This window comes from Heloderma suspectum, chromosome 5, assembly GCF_057233095.1.
Source record: "Heloderma suspectum isolate Gila_16-S chromosome 5, 16-S_ref, whole genome shotgun sequence".
In the NCBI taxonomy this organism is placed as follows: Eukaryota; Metazoa; Chordata; class Lepidosauria; order Squamata; family Helodermatidae; genus Heloderma; species Heloderma suspectum.
Window position 1 is genome coordinate 133245135 of NC_139462.1, and position 21789 is coordinate 133266923.

At 44.8% G+C, this 21789-nt stretch overlaps 1 protein-coding gene across 1 annotated transcript in view; it reads left to right on the top strand.

Moving 5' to 3' along the window:
* The window catches only part of EPHA5 (EPH receptor A5), a 409399-nt gene that overhangs the window by 205646 nt on the left and 181964 nt on the right, over positions 1-21789 (top strand). Inside the window, exon 7 of the mRNA XM_084859796.1 lies at positions 842-1177. Coding sequence (XP_084715922.1) covers positions 842-1177 — 336 coding nt within the window. The remainder of the gene's footprint in view (positions 1-841; positions 1178-21789) is intronic.

Consider the following 21789-nt stretch of genomic DNA (forward strand, 5'->3'; position numbering starts at 1 on the left):
AACTTTCAGTGGGCCACATCATAACCATTAGTTGCTGAGATTGTTGCAAAGAATACTAGTGGAATCTTTCTAATCCGACATAGTACTTCTGATGCTGATGAGCAAGAATATGTACTCAGAATCACTTAACACAGATTAATGATGTCTTCACTGTTGAGGGATTCTGTGTGTGTACTCTTTGTAAATTTAAAATATGTTGGTGGGCCATCCATGTCCTAGAGCAGGGGTGGGGAACCTCAGACCCCACAGCTCTCCTGGGTTCCTCAAATGGCCACACCCCTTCCCCTGGCTTTCCCCCTTTCTCTCCAGCCACTGATTGTTAGTTTCACAGCTCCCCCCCCCCATTATATAAGGTTGAAATGCTTCTCCTAAGGATTAGTTATTGGCAGTAAAAGCTTTAAACTACAACATGCTGGTATTTTTGGTATTGGGGGTGAGGTATTTTTGGCTTCAGCCCCTTTCCTTTTGGTCCCACCCATACTGGAATATGGCCCCCGAGAGCTTTTCCAAAATTGGTATCCAGCCCTTAGGCTGAAATAGTTTCCCCACTCCTGTCCAGGCAGGACAGATAATCTTAGAAGGTTGGTGGGAAGACATAGTTTAGATTTCAGATTTCTTAGCTGAAAAATCTGAACCAGATAACATCCCATTGCCCCCCTCAGAGGGTTCTGCTTTATACTCTGACGTGGTTGTGGTGGTGCTGGTGGATATTGTGGTATTTCTTGGATGGGATGCACTGGCTCATAGTCACTAACAGATGACACTTTTCTTCCCCTTAGTTAGTGGGCTGGGTGTTTTTTATCTGATTCTCACCATGTGTTTTTCTCGCTTTACACGCCAGGACCCCCCTCTGCTCCTCGGAGTGCCATCTCAAATGTTAACGAGACTAGTGTCTTTCTGGAATGGATTCCTCCTGCTGATACTGGTGGAAGGAAAGATGTGTCTTATTATATTGCATGCAAGAAGTGCAACTCGCACTCGGGTCTCTGTGAGGCATGTGGCAGTCATGTCAGGTACCTTCCACAACAAAGCGGCCTGAAAAACACCTCTGTGATGATGGTGGACCTGCTTGCTCACACAAACTATACCTTTGAAATTGAGGCAGTGAATGGTGTGTCCGGCCAGAGTCCAGCTGCACGGCAATTTGTGTCAGTCAGTGTAACCACAAACCAGGCAGGTAAGTGCAATTTCACAATGGGATAAGTAGGTTCGTGGGTGGGTTTGTCCACAGTTTGCTAGGGGTAGAACTCACCATAAATGAACTATTGAGTGGCGCTTGAAATCGCACAGCATGGCGTTCAGTAATGAGCCTGCGTTTACTTTTTCTGGTTACATCCCATAAATTGCTACGCCACACAATATAAGTAGTGTTTCCTCTCAGGAGCTCATTTAATAGACCGTGGAGTTGCTTGTACAGAATATCATTTCATTGTCAAACCAGTCATAAAATAGAAGACAAGCCGTTATTATTTTTTGTTGGGATAAAGACTGGTTAAATCTAGATGTAATTACACTGTTTTCAGCAGCCTTTAAAATAGTAGTTACTGTTTTTAAAAGATCATGTGAAAAGGACGCAAATTATTGAATATATTAGGGCACAATCCTATGCATGTTTAGACAGAAAAAAGCCCTACAATTGGGAGTTGCATAGGATTGCGTCCTTAGTCATTTTAGAGCAGATCTTGTACCAAGTATACTTCTGCTGGACTTGTATGATAATACAAAGCATCCTAGTAAGCTTTAGGGTTTTGTTTTAATTTTTAATTTAATTTGCTATATTGACTAATCACTTTTTTGCAGTGGTTGGGTTCCAGTGGTGCCCTTCTGTAATTAAAAGGCCTCTTCTTCAAGCAGAAGGACTTTTTCTAACTTAGCACGAGCTCTTTGTATGAGAAAAGAGAACTAAGACCTAGCAGAGTGCATCTGTTAGCAATCTCCTGTTCAAGCTCTTGCACATCTCAAGATGTGTGCTTGCACTAAAAGTCTGCTAAGCCTTCTGTTAGCTCATGTGCAACAGTCTGCAGAGCAGTGCCACTGGCAGAAGTTATTCTTACGGCATATTCCTGGATTCAAACCTCTTTTATCATTTTTGTTGTTAGTTGCCTTGGACATTTTATATGGAAAGGTGGACTATTAATTTAACAAATAAATACATAGATAAACTTGGTTGTCAAGAATGCAACAGAAAATGTGACACCCCCCCAAAATGGTTTATGATTTGGAAATGAGGCAGTATCTAGTATTTTTTGTGCCTGCCATGATTTCTAATCATGATCTAAGCACAATGTCATAAGATTATTTTAAAAGATCACTTTGTATTGTTTACATTTGAGGGAACCAATTTCAGAGAGATCATGTTGTGGAATCGAGCAACATGTCCATGAACTGTAGTTTAGTGGTAATAAGCGTGATCTTTATGAAAGGTCTATTTAGCATCCAAAGTGTAGTTTTGAAATAATGGGTTGTATCCTATAAAGTCTAACTCAAGTCCCATTCATTTCAGTGGGTCTGCTCTAAGTAGGACACAACCCGATATGCAGCATGTTTTATAAAAGGTCATAGAAATCTGTAGCTTAGTTATGATTCTTTGGATTACCAATATAGTCTTTGAAGAGGGGAGACAGCTAGAACACAGGTGGAGGAAAACTCATGCTGAGTTTGACTGAACACAGGTCAGAGCTCATTATAGAGCCTACTCTGTGGCGGTGAGGGTGGCAAAGAGACAGTTCTCTTCCACCAGCATTGCATCTTCTCAGTGTCGTCCAGTGGAGCTTTTCCAAGTGGTTTGTGGCCTGTTACATCCTGGGCCAGGGAGGGAGACTTTGGAACCCTTGGTAGCACACTGTGACGAGTTTGCATGGCACTTTGAAGATAAAGTCGCTCAGATTCGTCATGAATTGGACACCACGATTAATGCAGTTGCATTGGTAGAGGCGTTGAGAGCACCGTCTGGTCCAGTTCTATTGGATGGGTTTCAGTTATTGAGGCCTGAGGATGCGGAGAAGGTGCTTGGCCAAGTCCAGTTGACCACTTGGTGTTCAACCCTTGCCCTTCATGGCTTATTACATCAAACAAGGAGGGGATGTCTGGCTGGGTCCAGGAGGTTGTAAATTCCTCCTTGAGGGATGGAATGGTGCCAGCCTCTTTAAAAAAGGTGGTAATCAGGCCACTCCTGAAAAAGACTAACCTGGACCCGGAGGATGTTAACAATTATAGGCCAGTGGCCAACATCCCCTTCCTAGGCAAGGTGCTTGAGTGCGTGGTTGCAGGACAGCTCCAGGCACTCTTGAATGAAACGGATTATCTAGATCCATTTCAGTCGGGCTTCAGGCATGGTTTTGGAACAGAAACTGCCTTGGTCACCCTGTGAGATGTCCTCTGCCAGGAGAGGGACAGGGGGAGTGCAACCCTGTTGATTCTCCTGGACCTGTCAGGGGCTTTCGATACCATCAACCATGGTATCCTTCTGGATAGGTTGTCTGGGTTGGGAGTTGGAGGCACTGCACTGCAGTGGTTCCGCTCTTACTTGGATGGCTGATTCCAGAAGGTGGCTTTCGGGGATTATTGCTCTGTGCCATGGCAATTATGCCATGGGGTTCCACAGGGCTCTATTTTATCCCCCATGCTGTTCAACATCTACATGAAACCACTGGGGGAGGTTATCCGGAGGTGTGGGCTGAGGTGCCATCACTATGCGGATGACAATCAGCTCTGCCTCTCTTTCTCATCCAACCCAGGTGAGGCAGTGGCTGTTCTGAATCAGTGCCTGAGCACGGTAATGGACTGGATGAGGGCCAATGAATTGAAACTCAATCCAGACAAGATGGAGGTACTGTTAGTGGGTGGTTCGTCTGCCCAGCTAGGGAATATTCAGCCTGTTCTGGAGGGGGTTGCACTCCCCCTAAGGGATCAGGTTCATAGTTTGGGGGTGCTCTTGGACCCAGAACTGTCACTTGAGGCACAGGTGAACTCAGTGGCACGGAGCACTTTTTATCAGCTTAGGCTGGTATACTAACTACGTCGTTATCTGGACAGAGACAGCCTAGCTACAGTTATCCATGCTCTGATAACTTCTTGTCTGGATTACTGCAATGCATTATATGTGGGGCTGCCTTTGAAAACAGTCCGGAAACTTCAGCTAGTCCAAAATAGGGCAGCAATATTGTTAAGAGGGACTGGCCAACAGGATCATGTTAGGCCAGTACTTTTCCAGTTGTACTGACTGCCAGTCCATTTCTGGGCCCGATTCAAAGTGCTGAATCCCTTAACAAAGCCCTTAACGGCTTGGAGCCAGGTTATCTGATGGATGGCCTCCTCCCATATGTGCCTGCCTGGACCCTAAGATCATCCTCAGCGGCCCTTCTTCATGAGCCCCTGCCAAAGGAAGTGAGGCTGGTGGCTACCAGGAAGAGGGCCTCTTCTGCTGTTTCACCCCGGCTGTGGAATGAGCTTCCTAGAGAGGTTCACTTGGCACCTTCGTTGTATTCCTTCTGGTGTCAGGTGAAGACCTTTTTATTCTCCCAGGCATTTTAGCATTTTAGCTTTCTAGTCTTTTAGCTTTGGTGTTTTAAATCTGTATTTTAAATATCTGCATTGCTGCTAGGTTTTATTCCGGTTGTATTGTTACATTGTGGTTTTAATGCTTTTATATTTTATATTGTTTTATGTTGCACTTTGTGGTTTTGATTTTTATGAACTGTGCAGAGAGCTTTGGCAATTGGGCAGTATAGAAATGAAATAAATAAATAAATAAATTTGAGCACACTGGCCTGTTGGCCAGTAAAACTACACTGTAGGTATAGAATATTCCCCTTGGTATTAAAGTCAAGGGCAACATATCTGAGGCCATCAAACTGTTCAGAGAGAATTATAAGATTTTGTTGGCTTTTGCAAACAGTCCTTTTCACTCAAAGCAGAAGTCTTGCTAACTTCATCACAAGTGAAATAGAGAAAGAAATAAGGATTTCTTCACTTTTTGGCTGCCTGGACTCAGTGCCACTGCCACCATCACCATTAGGGATGGACGAAAGGGACTTACCTTGTCCTGCAGCTTGCTTCGTGGTGGGGGGGAGGTGCTTCGCTTCTCCCCCCGAAGTTTAGGCAAGGGGGGGGAGGCGCCCCGCCTCGCCCAGCTGAAATTCAGGCTGGGGGGGGCGCCCCATCCCTCGCTGCCAAAATTCAGGCCGGGGAGGAGTGCCCCGTCTACCCGGCCACAAAAAAAAAAGTAAAGTAAAAAAACAACAACACACATCCGTGATAGGCTACGTAACGATTTACGTAGCCTATCGCAGCTAGATTTCCAAAGTCAGCCATGATAGGCTATGTAAATCGTCACATAGCCTATCACAGGTGACTTTGGGAAAAAAAAAGCACGTACGCAAATTTGCGTTCCTTAGTTTGGCACGTCTAGTCTACGTAAAGATTTACATAGACTACAGCGAAAATAAGGGAACGCTATTTGTGTTGCCCTTATTTTCGCCGTAGTCTATGTAAATCTTTACGTAGACTAGACGTGCCAAACTACGGAATGCAAATGGTGGCGCCCCATGGGCGCCGCCATTTGCGTACGCGCTTTTTATTTTTTCAAAGTCACCCGTGATAGGCTACGTGACGATTTACGTAGCCTATCACAGCTGACTTTGGGAATCTAGCCGTGATAGGCTACGTAAATCGTTACATAGCCTATCACGGGTGTGTGTTGTTGTTTTTTTACTTTACTTTTTTATTTTGCAATGGTGGCGGCGGCAGCCGGTCAGAAGACCGGCCGCCGCCCCCGCCGAAACGCCGCCAAAACGCCGCCGGGACCCGCCGCCGAGAGGGACATTCGCACGAGGTAAGTCCCATCCCGGGGGGGGGGGGCGGGGGGCCGGCGGAGAATTTCTCCACCAATTTCGGGGGGCCGAATGCGTTGGCATTCGGCCTCCCGGAGATTTGTGGAGAAATTCTCCGCCATCCCTGATCACCATTACTTTTACTCTTGCTCAGTCTTACCATCTTGTCAGTGCTTAGCTGTGGCTGAAACTAGACATAACAAAGGAACATAGGTTTGTGACTGAAAACAGCAACAATTCTTCCTCCTCTGTCCTTGATATTACACCATTGCCTTGTGTGTTTCCTTGCTCTTCCTCCACTATTGGCTTCTTCTGGAAGGGAAGTGGGGCAAAATACAGTGTAATGATAGTCTCATATATTGCTGTAAATACAGATTACAGGGACTCAGGAGTGTGGGGCTCATGATGGAATTGCCATTTACAGTAGCAATGTCATGGTTGTTAAGAACTTAAGAACATAAGAAGAGCCATGCTGGATCAGACCAAGGCTCCATGTAGTCCAGCATTCTGTTCACACAGTGGCCAACCAGCTGTTGACCAGGGGCCCACAAGCAAGGCCTGAGCACAACAGCAACTGATGTTCATAGGCATACTGCCTCTGGTACTGGAGGTAGCATATAGACATCAGGACTAGTAGCCATTGATAGCCTTCTCCTCCATTAATCTAGTTGCACCATGTCGTAATGGAGTATGGTACTCATAGAATAGTAGGGTTGGAAGGGGTCTATAAGACCATCGAGTCCAACTCCTTCAAAAGTGTTTTGATTTGCATTTCTGTGTGCATGGCAACTGAGAAGTGAATGAATAGAGGTTGGAGAAGTAAAACAACAAAGTATCTTCTTACAGAAATAATAGCCCTGGTTTCATAGAGGTCTCCCGGTACCTGTAGTGTTGACCAGTTCCCCAAGCTACTACAGTCAGCCATGGCTAGAGATCCTCCTTCTAGCCGTCTCCTCATTCTATACTTTGATGGAAAGAAATATTGCCACCATTCACTCACACAGCAACACAGCATCTGTTTCTGGCCAAAAGGAACAAGGGGATCATGCCCCTTTCCCTTTCTTTCCCTCTCTCAGATATTAGCTACTCTTGCCTGCAGTGTAGGGGAAAGCCAAACCAGAAAAATCAGTTTCCAGATGGGAGACACGTATAGACAATAGACATGTTAGTCTGTTGCAGAAAAAACAACAAAGAGTCTTTGCTCCATAATGGCCACCTGAAAGTCGGCGACAGAGTGTCCTGGCAGGCTGAAGTGACCACCCACTGTTTTTGTTTTAATTGGCATATTCTGATGTCAGATTTGTGACATTTATTCTTTTCTGTAGCAGAGACTGGCCTGTAGCATAGTGGCTAAGAGACTGAGGTATGAATCAAGAAGTATTTGGTTCCAATCCCACCAGTGGCATGCCACTCTCTCCCTCAGCACCCCTCCCTGCCCCTCGGCTATATAGGGAAAATAGTACCTACTTTACAAGGTGTTAGGATTACACAGGATAGGGTGTGTGAAATCTTTGAACGCTTGGAAGCATTATTTAAAAGCCAAGTGTTGTTATATACCTTTAGGGAGCCTAAAAGTGGAAAGCAACACTTGACATGTAAATCATACCAAGGCGTCCAACCCCACGATGTTGGGTTTCAAACCATTTCTCCGTGTAATGCTGCTTGTCTATTATCATTTGGGAGGAGTAGTTCACGTTGTCCTTCAGGAGCAGCTGATTCAAGCTGTTCTTCAGGAACAGCTTTCCTCCTTCTCCGTGACACTTCACAACTCCAGCTCTCCTTCTCCTGTGTGTCTACAGGATGCAGTTGAAAGGGAAGAATTTGGAAGACTGCGCCACATGGGAGTGCTGGTCCATTCTGATTCAGGATTGCTTCTCATTAGTGGCATAGCAGCACACAGCCACCTCAGAGAACATGAATCTAGCGTCAATGTAGTCTGAATGTCAGTAATTCATTTGGGTGGTGATTTTGTCAGGGAGGCCTGTGACTGTCTCAAGAAGAGAAAATGGAAACAAGGCCAAAAAGCTGTCAGAGCAGTACCGCATGTTAGCATAGTAGTTCTTAAAAATAACACATAAGCCCCCACTGCACTTGTTTTGTATGCCATAGTTTGCTGGTTAAACACAGTCAACTTCTCAGAGAATATAGGCATTTTTGTGGGTTTGGCAACACAATTTTAGATTCACTGCTGGATGGTTTCTGCTCACCTGTGCACAACATAATATCATTCATGTAGGTAGTGTTATGCTGTCATTTACTGCTTTCAGGATGAATACTTATACACTATTAAATATTCTCTCTCTCTCTCTCTCTCTCTCTCTCTCTCTCTCGTTGACCTCATTGGTTATTCTTCATGCTTGAAGAAGGCAAGTTTGCATTAGTATGGCATAGTAGATAGAGCAACTTTCCCCAAACTGGTGCCCTCCAAATGTGTGTGACTACACATCTCATCATCCCCCAGCCAGCAGCCCCATTGGCTATACTGGCTGGGGATGATGGGAGGTGTAGTCCAACACATCTGGAAAGCCCCAGTTAGTGTCAGGCTGAGATACAATGTTTGGGTAGAACTATATGGAATGCATGACACACATCTCCTTTGGAAAAAGCAGCCTCATGTTCAGTTTTTCCCCTCTCCCAATAATATTTGATCAGACCAACAAATGCCATTGCCCCATTCCTAGTGGGGGCAGCAGTCAATGGGGAAATGCAGAGAAACAACATAGGTAAGTGTGACGAAATACACTGCAGTGAGAAGAGGGAAACTTGGAATGGGGCATTTTGGGCAGCAGCCTCTTGTTGATTGTCATATGTAGTTCTCCCTGTTAACTGACCAGGGAGACCTGTGTTTAAGTATCCACTCAGATGAATCTTCTCCACATGAAGCTCACCAGGTGATCTTGAACTAGTAACTTTTCTCTCAGCCTACACAACATCGTAGGATTATTTTGAGAGTAAAATGAGATGACGCAGTGTACACCACCTTGAGCTTTGGGGAGAAAGTTAGGAAAACCAGAGCGATGGATTTAAAAAAATGGAGATACAAAAGAAAATTACCATCTTTGTGTAGAAGTTGGATGTTCCAGTGTTTGATAAAAGGCATTCCTTAGGACAAAGAAATCTAATTTTATATTAGCACTAAGAAATACTGTCTCTAGAAATTCAAAACCATATGCCATGATACTGGTCTGGCAGCTGCATTGCTGTTGACAGAAATTTTGCTAGCCAGCACCACAGATGGGATGCTACCTTTTTGTCTCTTACTGTGCTGGGCCCAAGAACAATATTGTGAATTTCAGAATTTGCAGAAAAGTCATGTACTAAGATTCTGGCTATGCCAGATATATATCACATGTTTAACTTTTTGGTAACAAATTGGTCTTCAGTGCTGTCAGGAAAACTTTGTTTTTTCCTCACATAATTTTGTCTCCTCTCCCATGTATAACTGGCACCATCAGTATGTCTTGCTTTCTCAGACTTGATGTAATTTTCCTATTTGACTACAAGGTGGTGTGTGTGCATGCGTGTGTGTGTGAGCGCGTCCGTGAAGTGACTATGAAAGCAACAAGAAAGCAACCAGTTCATTTCATAGGCTGAAAAATATTACAGTAAGCTGAAAAATACAATTGCTGGCAGATCAGCCAATGGAATCCAGTAAAGGCTTTCCTGTGGAAAAAGTTGAATTTGTTATTTAATCTATGATTCTCCATTCAGTACTTAAAGCATTTTAATTGCATTGTAGACAGTAAGATGGGGAGTAGTAGTTCAGGGTTCAGTGAATTCATGCTGGGAGCTCAAAGATCAAAAAGTCCCCATCCCCCCATTCCGTCGCTGACCCCATGGCAGATTATACTTTGTGCTATAAAAGAGAAGTTCTGTGCCAAGAAAACCTGAATTTTGCAAATGATACAAATCATGCTAATTAAGCCAATCTGCACAAATTTGTATCATTTTATTATTTAAAAATGTGTGCTTCCTTTCTGCAAATTGCACTCTAGGCAGCTTATTTTAATTTTGCTAGCTCCTTATTCCTGTAAGGAGCTCTGCACCTGACTGAATCCCATTTCCTGACCACTGGATATCTTAGTCTGCCTCATCTCCAACTTCTGGGATTTTACCAGACATTACCCAGACAGTTTCAAGTCTGTCTTTGCATCCATCAGCATTAGGAACTTGCTTTAAAAACTAGCTGAGATCCTCAAGGCTCTAACCTCTGCACGCAACACCAGTTTCTGTGCTTGTTTGAAATCACAGGAGCATAGCATAGAATATCATAATAGTGACCCTGTTCTGAGCCAAAAGAAAGTTCTGCTGTCAGGGAGAGTATGCGTACTGGATTCTTTCCCTCACCTTCCACTCCTTGCTTCACAAAAGGCGCCGCTGAACCAGGTAATGCTTCTCTACCACCAGATACAAAAAGAAGATGGAGAAGCAGCTAACTCCCTCAATGGAACATGCCACACCAGCCTCTTAGTGGCCACATCGAAATGGGGCTGGCGACAGAGAGGATGGCGCTAACACACTTTTCCCTGGAGTTAGTGCACTTGTATCCACTCTCCCCCATTGGATTCTAAGTGTGTGGTAGATTCAGATGGCCGAATAGGGCTAAGGTCTTGGCCATAAAGGATATTAAAAAGCTGTTACAGGTACCATGAAAATTCTGCCAGTTCTCCTTTTACTAAGTGTAAAAGTATTGCAATTAACAGAACTTCATTTGAATAATATTTCTATTGTTTATATGCGTTCCTTATAAAATTAAAACAATTCATTAGAGAACCTGAAGATTAATCCCACGTCCAGCATGTAATCTAAGATCCATCAGAAATAAGATATATGCAATCACTTGCAATGCTGACACCCATTTTTTGCATGTCAAATTTTCATCACAAGCCATCTGATGCTTGAGTTGCAAGTTCATCCCCGCTCCAGATGGTGGGATGTCTGTTACAATGAATTATGGATCAGATGAATACTTTATGGTTTTACTTATAACTCCCCTGTTGGTAATTGGTTTCTCTTAGTTGGTTACCAAGCTTTAAACAATCCTTAGACATCTAGAGACACGCAATATGTGTAAGTGTTAAATAAAGAGCTTGGATTGTGGGAAATGTAACAAAGGTTATTCTGTTGTTTGAGGCCCTTCTTATGCCCTCTGGCACACTGATTTTATATTATATATCTGGAATTTGGTATATTTAGTGGGTTAAATAATGGGCACTGTTTTCTACAAGGAGGCCTGATAACTTAACACATTTCGTGCTCCTGTATTCTTAGCTATAAATTTAGACAGCATCAACAAACTCCATCTCCTGCTAAGCCTGAAAAAATTCTTCCCTTTACATTTTCAATTGTGTTCCTAGACAGTGGCCATATACCATTACATTCACCACCATATTTAGAAGACAATACAGTCTTGGTTCTTCTGTTTGTTCCCCCTAGACCTGCCCCCAATCTCCTTGAAAGAGCCGGACTTCCAATGTACTTGCACCTAGGGATGTTGGAGAATTTCTCCACGAATCTCCGGGAGGCCGAATGCCAATGCATTCGGCCCCCCGAAATTGGTGGAGAAACGGTCCGCCCCCCTGCCCCCCCCCCGGAATGGGACTTACCTTTGTCGAATGTCCCTGGCGCTGGCGGCTCCCGGCGGCGGTTCGGCAGCGGCGGCGGCGGCCGGTCTTCCGACCGGCTGCCGCCACCGCCATTTCCAAGGTGAAAAACAACAACAACAACAAACGTGATAGGCTATGTAAAGATTTGCGTAGCCTATCATGGCTAGATTTTCAAAAAACACCGTGATAGGCTACGTAAATCCTTACGTAGCCTATCATGGCTGACTTTGGGGGGGGAAAGCGCGTACGCAAATGGCGGTGCTCATGGGCGCCGCCATTTGCGTATGCGCTTCCCCCCCCAAAGTCAGCCGTGATAGGCTACGTAAAGATTTACGTAGCCTATCACAGCTGACTACAGGGATGCAAACGGCGGCGGCTACAGCCACCGCCATTTGCGTCCCGGCAGGAGACGAGGTTCGCGGCTGGAGGGACGGGGCGTCTCCCCCCTGGCCAGAATTTCGGGGGGAGGAACGGAGCGCCTCCCCCCCACCGCGAAGCAAGCTGCGGGATCAGGTAAGGGACTTTCGTCCATCCCTACTTGCACCACTGTGGGAAAAGGGTCTGTCAGGGTTGCCTCTGAGCACAGGGAGTGGCAGAGTAGCTCAAATTCTGAAGAAGAATTGCAAGACGTGCGGGAGGAAGTTTCCCAGGCTTGTCCAGAGATGGAGACACAGACTCCTCAGGCTTCAAAGGCCCAGCTGGACGGAGAGGGCCTCTCTTCACACACCCCTGTGGGAGATCGCGAACAGGGAGAGGTGGGGCTTAGAGAGACTGAATTCTTAGACGCCAGGCACAGACGCAGAGCCAAGAGAGAGATGGCAGGGGCGGAGCTTAGACGGTCTGCCCAATTGGCCCGTTGTGAACAGCTGCGCTTAGAGGCCTCACGAGAGAGAGAGAGAGAAGGAGATCTCCCTCTTCCTTTTCTTCAAACAGTGGGCAACTTTCATAGCTTTCTTTTGAACGCCCTGAAGGCATTTCCTTTGTAGACTGTGAGTCACTGACAATTTGCACCTGTATGACCCACTGAAGAAAGTGGATTAAAAGCTGTGGATTGAAGCCCCTTGTCTGTATTTTGATTTGGCTTTTGAAGTTTTCAGCAGGGGCAAAGGGAATCCTGACAGGGTCAGATAATAAGAAGTAACAACTGAAAAAACCTACAGCAGCCTCATCTGTTCTTGCATCAGTGATTTTAAAGAGATAAGCACATTCTCCTGATTTCAATCTGGCAACAAGCCTATGGCTAGAACAATCCCTGTTGACTATCCTGATTTAATCTTAATTTTAGACTGTTGCTTTTGTTTCTTGTATTGGTGTTTTGGAATGTTTTTTCTACCATGATATGAATAGGTTTTTGCCTCTTGGCTTAATTTTTTATATATATACAGTTATGCTCTGCCTTGTGGCAGAGGGATATACACTGAAATATAAATAATTGGTTTTCATAATTTTTAAATTTTTATTTTATTAAAATTTTCATATATCACTTTTCCAGTTGCTCAAAGTTTTTTAGAGAACAATAATAACACTACATAAAATAAAATGCACCAAAATGTATTCAGGTTAGTGATGGACAAACGTTTCTAGATTCAGTTTGGAACTGAGTTCAGCTAATGGGGCTGTTTGCTTTACAAGTCCAAATACAAGTATGGAAGTTGCAACCGTTTGAAGTGAGGTGTTTGTATAGCCAAATCCTCCTCCTCAGATGCCCTCAAGCAGAACTATGGTGAACACAACCCCGCTCACCCTCGTCCTGCAAACCACCACTCCCTTCTGAAAGAAACTTACTTTGGGGCAGGTAAAGACAGGGGGCAGAGGGCACTCTCATTCATCAGTGGCGCACCTTTTCTCATCCTTTTCTGGGATTGGTACTCCAGAGGCTTTGTTCTTGGCAGAAATGGCTCATGCAGCATCAGTTTCCCATCAGGGATTCTGGGACTTATAGTTCTGGTGCCTAGTGGAGGAGCATCCACCCACGCACCTGTTCGTCTGCCTCAATATACGTTTTCTTCACCTTGGGGCAATGGAAGGGTGGGGCAGCAGTATGTGCTCCCAGCAGCTCCCGCCATGGGTTCACTTGGAGTGTGCACAAAGCTTTTGAGGGCAAGCACTGGCATGTTGTGCATCCCTCAATATAAACCCTCCTGTCGGGCTCCTTATGACATCGGGAGTGCCAGAGGGTCTGAAGCTCCTCCTCCACTGCTCCAAACCTCCTTACCTGGCTCCAGTGGCAACAGCAGCAGGTCTCTCCCCTTTCCTGGCTGCAGTAGTTACGGGGGTGGCATATAGAGCCCTCCTTTCCTCCATGGTTTATAGGCTGCTGTTGCTAGGGGAAGGAAGGATTAAGTGGATTACAATCTCAGCAAGAGATGAATTCTGGATTGGAGATGAGCATTACAAGTCACAGAGCCAAGAGATTGTGAACTTCAGTGGGATTCCTAGTTCAGACGACACCCTGGCTAAAGGGACTCTGAGCTTCAATGCATGTTACACTCACCGTGTCAAAAGCAACCATGTGTAAGTCAGGCTGTGACTGCTGAGAATTCTCAAAGGCTCTTTCAGAGACCGGTAGAGAAAGTTGGGGGTGATAGTAAACCCTTTCCTCTCTCTGTTGTTTAACCATGTTTATCTTATCTCTATCAGTTAACTGGCCCTTCCAGCCAGCAGAGAAAATGAGCTAATAAAGGAGAGAAAAGGTAGATTCAGATTTATTTGTATGTAGTCATCAGACCATCACAAAACAAAAATTTAACAAGGGATACTGCATATCTATATAAAAACAATACATTGACATGTACAGAATTAACACGAAGCCAAATCATATAAAATAAATTTAAAGTTCTGGATCTCCTTGGTAGAGAGATACAGTAATCATTGCTCTGTCTCCCACCCGGGGGGTGGGGGTGGGGAGTGGCTTCCAAATTCTCAAAAGTTAGCATCTGGTTTACACATGGCTACTTTTCATGTGACAAATGTCGCATGGCCAGAACAGGGCTTTTTGTTCCAATTTACTTTGTTCTTCATGGATCATCACACTTACCTTATGTCCAGTTTCCCAAACTTTCAGCAACTGTCAGCTGCATTTGTCCTTTGTGACTGTGATCCAGCAAAGCCTGGGGGTGTAGCCATGCACATATATGTCTTTGAAGTGTCCACTACATCCACTTATGCAGCTGAAGTGGCAAGCTGATTTTTGCTGTGTAAAGTGGGTTGCCTCTTTAGCATGTTGTGAAACCCACAAAGAAACTTCCAGCGTGTCAGCATTTTCTTCTTATTTTCATGTTCAGCGTTCACCAGCAGCCATTGGTGGAGGAAGGAAGAAGAGAGAAAGTAGGTGGGATCTGGTGAGGAGCTGGCAAGAGGATGGGATGCTAGAAGCCCTGGGGGAGGTAGAATCTTTTCCCTTTTAGTCTACTCCAGGAAAAGTGTAAATGTGACAAAAGTGCACAGCCACCTAGTAACAATGCGGGGAGATTGATATGGTCTAAGTTCTTTACACATCTTTTTGATCAGCTTCTTCATCTTTCCACAATGTAGTGTGAGGGAGATAGGACTGCAATGAAATTATAAACTATCACTTATTATGTAGAATAAATGTGGATCTATTGACTTCATATATATGACTACATGGCTTCTATTTCAGTTGATACCTTAAAGCAATTTCATCTTATGAGGTTTCCTCTGTAAGGAGCTATAAGGACTCATTATTTCTCATTTACAGTAGATTTTGCTCCTCCAGTATCATCGATTCTGGCTTTCCTTTTGAGCACATCACATTATAGTATTAAGAGTAACAGGTTCCGAGAGGTCTAAGAGTGTGAAGAGTCGAATGACGTCCCAAAGAAAATCAAACTTCTTACTGGCAATCACAATAGTAAAATGTTTGGGAGTCAGTGCTTCAGTTATCTCGGATGTACTGTGCTGGATCACTGGGCACAGCTCCAAGACCCTGCAGCCCAGAGAGCTGCCAAATGCACTCACCACCACAGCATCTTTTCCCCCTTCTATTTACAGAAAAGTTCAGCTGCACTACAGAGCGAAGTTTCAGTCATTCACAGCAGCTTCATTTCCCCAGTGTACCTCTAGGTCCCAGAGACATTCTGGGAAAATCAAGATGCTAGCTGCAACAGCAGCTTTGCTCTGCAGTGTGCCTGAACTCCATTACCAGTTTTAAAATATGAAATCAGAGAATTGATCAGAGGGAGTGTGGGGGGTGGGGGATTGAGGGGAGAATAAGCGCTGGGATAAAAATCAAGGAAAAGTCAGTGCTGGGGGGCAGAGAGAAACTGGGGATGCAGAACACTCCGGAGTATGTGGGGATGGGGGGCATCTTATCCAGGGCCCCTCAACCCTGGGAGTGCCACTGATAGTCAAGCCTCTGGCAGTGATTGGCTGAGCTAGCTGCTGTTATACCACAAAGGGGCTGGACAAGCAGAGTTTCTCCAGCTGCCTTTGGTTCAGATTCTGCAGAGGGGACAAAGCAAACCGAGAGGCCTTGGTAAGGCTGAGCCATAGGCAGGGACCCAGATGTCAAAGAGCCTCGGGGAGCCTAGGAAAGAAGGGTTGGAAGAGAAAGTGGCCCAGAGGAATGAAGGCAAGAGGCAAAGGCCAGAGGCAGAAGCCAGATAGGCGGGCAAACTGAGCAAAAGAGTGAGCGGAGAGAAGGGGGTGCATGTTGCTAGGAGCTGCAGAGAAAGGCTGAAGTTCATATTATGGCTTGGATCCAGACTTCGTCATGGACCTATTGAAATCAATGGGGCTTAAGTTAGTCATGATTTCTGTGTGCCTACTCCTGAGTATGACTAAGTTTGGATAAAAGCCATCAATTTGAAACAAGCAACCTAATCTTTGGGCTTCTCCACACTGGGCGTTTTATCCCACAGCGTTACCTGGGCTTCCGATTCCAGATTCTTTGCAGGATTACGACTTGCTCCTTTACACAGCTGGACATGTGGTTTGAATTGAGTCCTTCCTTGGCAAGTTCTTTATGTTTCATTTTACAGCCACTAGATGACATTGTGATAATAGCGCTTTACCATCATTGTACACAGCAGTAGAATGGAGTAACATCCCTTATCATTTTATCTCTGATCTTTTTGAAAGCGGGATAAAGCGGTGAAAACTCAGGAGACATCCTGGAGGTTAACAAATGACCCACAAACTTCTGTAAGTGGCCAATCATGAGGGTGCAGTAAAAGTCGCATGTAACAATGCTCTTTGTCATGACTTTTTCTTTCTTTGGGGGCATGAGGGCAGACCATTTCTGATCTGTGGTCTTCATCAGTACATCAAGGTTCCATTTCTAATACATTCCTACTTTGTACCAGGGCCTAGCTATTAAACATATAAAGCTAGTGCTGTGCTGAAAATTTCTCCCACATGTTTTTTGATCATTCTCATTCAATTTGAAAGAAGAAAAACTGCTTTCGAAAAGACATTCAATACTGAAGAAATTTCTGAGAAATTCTCAAGGGTTGGGTGTGGGTTTCTGGGGCTTACCTGACTTAGAAGGTGGCCAAGGAATGAGCACAAGTGTCCTGTCTTCCCTTGTACAATCTTCTCTTTGGCAGCCTGTAGCCTCCTCAGCTCCCTGCACTTCCATTGAAGCCCAGTGGAAGGCGTCATGAGGTAATTCCTCCCATAGGGCTTTTTGACAGGAAGTACAGGCAGTCTGGGATTATTTATTTATCGTATGGCGCATTTACATCGCATTACAATAAAAACATAGAGCATAATAAATATGAAATGTAAAATATAAAATATAGACAGGAATATTACAAACGTATGTCTAGGTTACAGATACAGTTTTTTACTTCTGTTGTCTCAGCCAGGAAATCAGCAAAGTCTCCACTGTAGGCTCCGTTTTGCCACTCTGTCCCTATATGTTGGATAGTTTGTTTTTCAGCCCCACAATCATAATTTGATGATGTTGGTTTGCCCCATTTATAAAGGGCATCTGCACATCTACCATGACCCGTGCGAATCGGTTCAAGGTTGTCCATATCGTACGGGGCTGGTCAAATCCAGGTGGTTTTTCCAAGATGCAGGGCAAGCGTCAGCATTGTGGAGGGCAATTTCCTAGCCAATGTTGTTTCCACGTGTTGTGGATATTGAAATCCTCTTCTAGAAGAGCTTTAGCGGTAGAAATGGCTGGATGTCTCAATCTTAGCCTATTTTGCTCCAAGTAGGTTACGTCATTTAATATTGATAGCTGGAGATTGTCAATAATCTTCCGGTATTCTTGAAGAAGGGCGCTCTTCCATCTTGCATCCGGAGGTAGTATATGGTTCAAAACAGGCAGCCAGTATGTGAGAGTAGATCGTATCGTCCCACTAACAATATGTGTTGACTCATGCAGTTGTGTATTGATCTTTCTCGTGTGCAGACTATTAAGCCACACTGGGGCACAGTACTCTGCTGCTGAGTAAACCAGGCTGAGTGCAGTCGTTCTTAGCATATCCTCTGTCGAGCCCCAGCTAGTGCTACATAGTTTGTGTAGAATGTTATTTCTACTTCTCAGTTTGGCAGCAGTCTTCATCAAGTGTTCTTTATAGGAAACTGTCCTATCCAGTGTGACCCCAAGATATTTGGGATGCATGTTGCGATTGAGCTGGTTTCCCTTAAATTGAATGTTGAGCTCTCTGCCTGTTGATCTATTACAAAGGTGGAAGCATGTTACTTCCATCTTTGTTGGATTGGGCTGTAACCTCCACTTACAGAAATATTTATCCAGTATGTCTAGATCGGAAGTGAGGACATCTTCAGTTGTCTCAAAGGATTTATGTTGTGTGGCTATAGCCCAATCACCCACGTAGCCAAACTTCCTAGACTTTGTGTGTGGTATGTCAGCTATGTATAGATTGAAAAGGAGAGGTGCAAGAACCAAGCCTTGTGGTAGTCCGTTGTTTAAAATTTTAGGGACGCCAGTATCCTCTCCTATAGTCACAGAGAAAGTTCTTCCAGCAAGCTTAGTTTTTCGGCACGAGGTTACATGTATTAATTTATAAAGAAGTCCATATCTCCACACTGTATCATACGCTGCACTTAAATCTATAAAAGCAACTGATGTTTTTTGCTTCGCCTGATATCCTGCTTCTATATAGGTTGTTAGTGAAAGCACTTGGTCAGCGCAGCTTCATGCGGGGCGAAATCCAGCTTGTTCCCAGGGATGTACGAAAGTCACTTACCTGGTCTCGCAGCTTGCTTCGCGGTGGGGGGGAGGCGCTTCGCTTCTCCCCCCGAAGTTCAGGCCAGGGGGGGAGGCTTCCTGCCTCGCTCGGCCGAAATTCAGGCCAGTGGGGAGGCTTCCCGCCTCGCCCGGCCGAAATTCAGGCCGGGGAGAAGCGCCCCGTCTCCCCGGCCGCGAATTTCAACAGAAAAGTTTTTTTAAAAAAGCCCCGTGATAGGCTACGTGACAATTTATGTAGCCTATTACGGCTAGATCTGCAAAGTCAGCCGTGATAGGCTACGTTAATCGTCACATAGCCTATCACGGGGGCGTTTTTTTTTTTTTACTTTTCTTGGAATGGCGGCGGTGGCAGCCGGTCGAAAGACCGGCTGCCGCCCCCGCCCCTGCCCCTGTCGAAGCCCTGCCGAACTGCCGCTGCGACCCGCCACCGGGAGCGACATTCGGGAAAGGTAAGTCCCATCCTGGGGGGGGGGCGGGGTGTGGGGGTGTGTGGAGAATTTCTCCCCGAAACTACTTCGGGGGGCCGAATATGTTGGCACTCGGCCCCCCGAAGTTTCGGCGAGAAATTCTCTGACACCCCTACTTGTTCCATTGGAATTATCTGGAGTATCTTCTGGCTGATTCTATTATGCAGAAGCCTTTCGAGAAGCTTATAGACAGTGCTTAGCAGTGCGATTGGTCGATAGTTCTTTGGTTGGCCATTTGTTTTTCCCGGTTTGAGTATTGCAATGATTTTTGCTTGCTTCATCTTGTGTGGTATTATACCTGTTTCCATAATATCCGAAAAGAATTCTGCCAACCATCTTTTTGCATATTTTCCACAATGTAGGAGGAATTCAGGATGTATACCATCATGTCCAGGTACCTTGCCAGCTTTTATATCCTTGAGTGCGTTTGTAATTTCAAAGGGGGGGAAAGGGCGTGAATATTCAGATTGTTCAGGACAAGTAGTTTTAAGAGCACCAAGTTTTTGTCTAATTTGTCTTGTATGGACTTTGTCCCTTGTAGCTCTAGATGTAGACAATATATGTGCCGCGATCTTATTGGCTGAAATGTGTGTCTTATCATTTATTTTCTTCTTACTTCCCCCTAATTTCTGTAGCAATGACCATGCTTCTCTCCAAGACGTTTTAAAATTGAGCGATTCAACGGTCTCCATCCATTTCTCTCGCCGTGCTATATCGAGGCTATGTAACAAGTCATCTGCAATATCATGGTCTTCATTTTAAAAAAATTCTTGATACAGGTTCTCGCAGGTATCATTCCACCCCAGAATATATTGCTTGCGGTATCCTCTAGGGGAGGCTAGCTGTGATTAGGTAAGCTCAAAAACACCACCAAAAGAAATTCAACATAAATTATAGACTGTCCTGAGGCAAAACAATGGAAGCCCCTTTCATGGGGGGAGAAAACTTTCTGGAAACTCCACCTCATCCCTGCAACTTGACACAACACTGCCCCCTCCCCTCACACCTTCATTGTGGTGGATGCAAAATGGGGGCCAACCTGCCAGCACAGTTGGTGCCGTTGCAGCATGAAAACCCCCAGAACCATTACCAAAAATGAAGGAAGCTGTGCTACAAGCCCTGCCAGTGGGGACTCCTACCTGTGAGAAACGGTTGAGAATTTCTCCTTCCCCTGGAGAAATTGGGCAAATTATCTCCCAAATTTCTTTGTCCACAAATAAGGTGGAGAATTTTGAGAGGCCATTTGCGCACAGCTGTATATAAAGATGCTTTAGACTGAGTCGGATCATTGGTCCAGATAGCCTACTACTCTCCCTATTCAATTTGGCAGCTGTGCTCTCAGATCTCAGGCAAAGGGAGCAGTGGTCTTTCTCCAGCCCTCTCTCTTGAGTTCCTTTTAACTGGAGATTGAACCCGAGACCACCTGTATGCAAAGCAAGTGTTTTGCCACTTAGCTGTGGTCTCCCCTCTCCTGCAAATTGATTGATATTGTTGCACATTTTCTTAGGTCTTCATTGCCTCATGTGCACTGCCTAATTGTTTTTAAAGCTTTCAACCATATTTGTTCATTTATTCTTGTCTCTTAGTTTTTTCTGAATGCAAGCTCTTTGTCTGTCTTGCTCCCTAAAGTATCCTTGAATAAATCCCTGCTTGCAGTAATTTGGGTCCCTGTATTTGACTGCCTGAAAGGCTAAACTTGCTTCAGTAATTTCAGAATAGAACGGCAGCTGAGGCCTCTTGGTGATTGGCTGCACTGACAGGGTGATAGATGTATGTCCTGGTGAATCTGTACCTAGCAATCTTTCGAGCTCTTTTCTTTGCAGTCGACACACAAACGAGCCCAGCCGATTGCGTTTTGTGCCACTTCGTATTTTCCATTGCTCAGTCAAGTTGAGGACCCCATAATGTTGCTCAGGCTTTGTATTCATTTGTTCCCAGGTGCTCTGAATAGGAAATAGGCCACGTATGCTCCAGTCCCCTGCTCTCACTGTACATGGCATGTGGGTGTTGGAAGGCATTTCAGGAGCTGCTAGCTGTGGCTTTTTGAAAGTGTTCTCAGCTTGCCATGTTCACTTACCACTGTTATGCTTTCTCTTCCTTCATCATAGGGGCAACCTTTTCATGTAGGAAGTCAGTGTGTGTGTGTGTGTGTGTGTGTGTCTGTGCCAGAGTTTGATGCAAAAGGTCTGAAAATGAGAATATTAAGGGATTCCTCATAAGTGTCATTCTCTGGAATACTATATCCAGAATCATCAGATATTCAGAAAAAGGATCTGGTTTTACCCCCCTGCAACAGTGCTACTTTGAATGGAGGTGGGGGATCGTACGTTGGCACTCTCCTCCGCATCCAAAGCTCCCTCTACATGAGAAGCTAGTGTATGAGTGAGAAAATGTGTATTTCTCCCTGATGTGCTTGGTCCACATGTTCAGGGATTTGTGTTGGGTTGTTTTACATGTAATTACAATATGATTCGATCACCACCACCTTCTGCTGCTGCTGCATTGTGAAGTGGTACCATTCTGTTAAGCCTTACCTATTTTATGTTACACTTTAAGAAAATATGCCTTTAAAAATAGTTTCTTCATTGTGTTGTGTTTTCCCACCTGTTAGAATTTATGTTTTTTCTTAGTGCCAAAACCTAGTACTCGTTTCACCACTCACTGTGCCTGTTACCACATTTCTTGCTTTTGAATACATT